General features: G+C 40.5%; 1 gene segment (V, D, J or C); it reads right to left on the bottom strand.

Annotated features, from left to right (window-relative positions):
• Positions 1-678: 678 nt before the first annotated feature.
• LOC102845924 lies at positions 679-1,410 on the bottom strand. The segment is given in 2 exon segments: positions 679-1,094; positions 1,362-1,410. Coding segments are annotated over 2 exon segments (465 nt in total).
• Between the last annotated feature and the right edge of the window lie 306 nt (positions 1,411-1,716).

The following is a 1,716-nucleotide window of genomic DNA, read 5'->3' as shown; positions in this document are numbered from 1 at the left end:
TTCCTCTTACTTGCCCATCCAGACCACCATGTACAAGTGGCGAGAAGCCACAGACTCCCAGAGTGGAGTCGTCCAGAAACCTGGCTGCATTCTCTGCCCCTCCCCCTGGGGGGTTTTAAGCCGTTGTCTTTGAGGAGCCTTAAACCTTAAGCAGAGCCTCAAGGACCCTGCTCTTGGGGGTAAAGAGCAGTACTACACATCAAACATGACCCTGAAAAAGCACACGACCCCCAAAACTTCCTTTTACTTGCCCATCCAGACAACAGGGTTGTACAATTTGTTGGGTGGAGAGAGGAGCGGCTTAAGGAAATGGAAAAGATTCGGTGTGAAAAACAATATATACAAACTTTGTAAGTAAAGTAGGATAAAATAAAAATTTTATTTAAATAAAAAAGAATTTTTAAAAGAATTCTATATTTAACTTCAAGCCAAAGATTCAAAGATAAGGATATTGTTTGTTTGTTTTAAATTTTATTTTATTAATTTTCATGAACTTTAATGGAGATTTTGGATTTCCATTCATTCATTGTTGCATTTTTCTCCCTGCCCACTCTTCCCCCCAGTTCTCTCTTCTCTTTGAAAAGTGAAAAATTCATTCTAGATATGGCCTAAGAAGCTGGATAGATGTTTTCTTCAAAGAAGTGTCTTCTCTTAAGTACTACACTGGCTGTCATAGTCCTAGCCACTTCCTGTCTGTGTCTGTGATTTCCCCCCCTCAGGCCCTACAACAGGTGGGTTTCTTAAGCTGGATGCTGGTTTTTTTATGTCTTCTTGTGACTTTTCTCTCACTGTGGCTTCTCTCAGTGCACAGAAATACACTGCTGAGTCCTCCAGCTGTGAAGAAGAGATGACAAGGTTGATGGATTTAGCTGCCTTTTGGAAGTTCAATGAATAGCGACCTTCAGTTGCATTTTGCTGGTTGTAAGAATCCTGACGAATAAGGAAAATCATCTCCCCACTGCTGGGTTGTTTGTACCAGAATAGGCCAAAACTTGAATCACTGGTATCATATGTGCAGGGCAGAGTAACTGTCTTCTCTTCTTGCACTGTCATTTCTGGTTGATCTTGATTTACCTTCTGGGCAATACTGAATTCTGTAGGAAAAAAAGAATAGGATCAGAAAGTGGTATGGGATACATGGCATAAGACAAAGCGATTCTGTTTTTATATTCTTTTAAAAGTACCCATAAGACAGTTGTGGCCCCAATATTTAGATCAGTACTTATTGTCATTGGGTTTGAACCAATTCATAGCAAATTCTCCACTGGATTTCTGAGGCTGGACATCATACAAAAGGAAATTGCCCATCTTTCCCCTATGGAGCCTCTGGTAGAGACTTATTCTCACTGGGACAGTCCTACCTAAGCATATTAAAGCCAAGACCACCTTCATCACGCTGGAGAGCAACATGCTACAATCCTTTCTCTCGATTGAAAATATCTTTAACTTCTGCCCTCTGCTCTGTCAGATGATCTCTAAAGAGTGAGGAAAGAATCAGTGTGTCATGTGCTGCTGCTGCCCCAGAAAAGGAAACAGGACTTTCCTGGTATGGCAAGTCGCTGTGTGTGTCGTGTCGAACTTCTGTATGCCTTGGCTGAGAGTCTAGCCCCAGACAAACACCTTTTTGATTAATCAACTGTTAATTTTTTTAATGTAACGATTATATCTGAAAATAAATCTGGATAAAGTTTTATGTTAAAATGAAGTCTTAGAAAG

This window comes from Elephantulus edwardii, unplaced genomic scaffold, assembly GCF_000299155.1.
Source record: "Elephantulus edwardii isolate Elephantulus edwardi_28Jun2011 unplaced genomic scaffold, EleEdw1.0 scaffold00026, whole genome shotgun sequence".
In the NCBI taxonomy this organism is placed as follows: Eukaryota; Metazoa; Chordata; class Mammalia; order Macroscelidea; family Macroscelididae; genus Elephantulus; species Elephantulus edwardii.
Note: the sequence above shows the minus strand (reverse complement) of the source record. Positions and strands in the feature narration are given on the sequence as shown.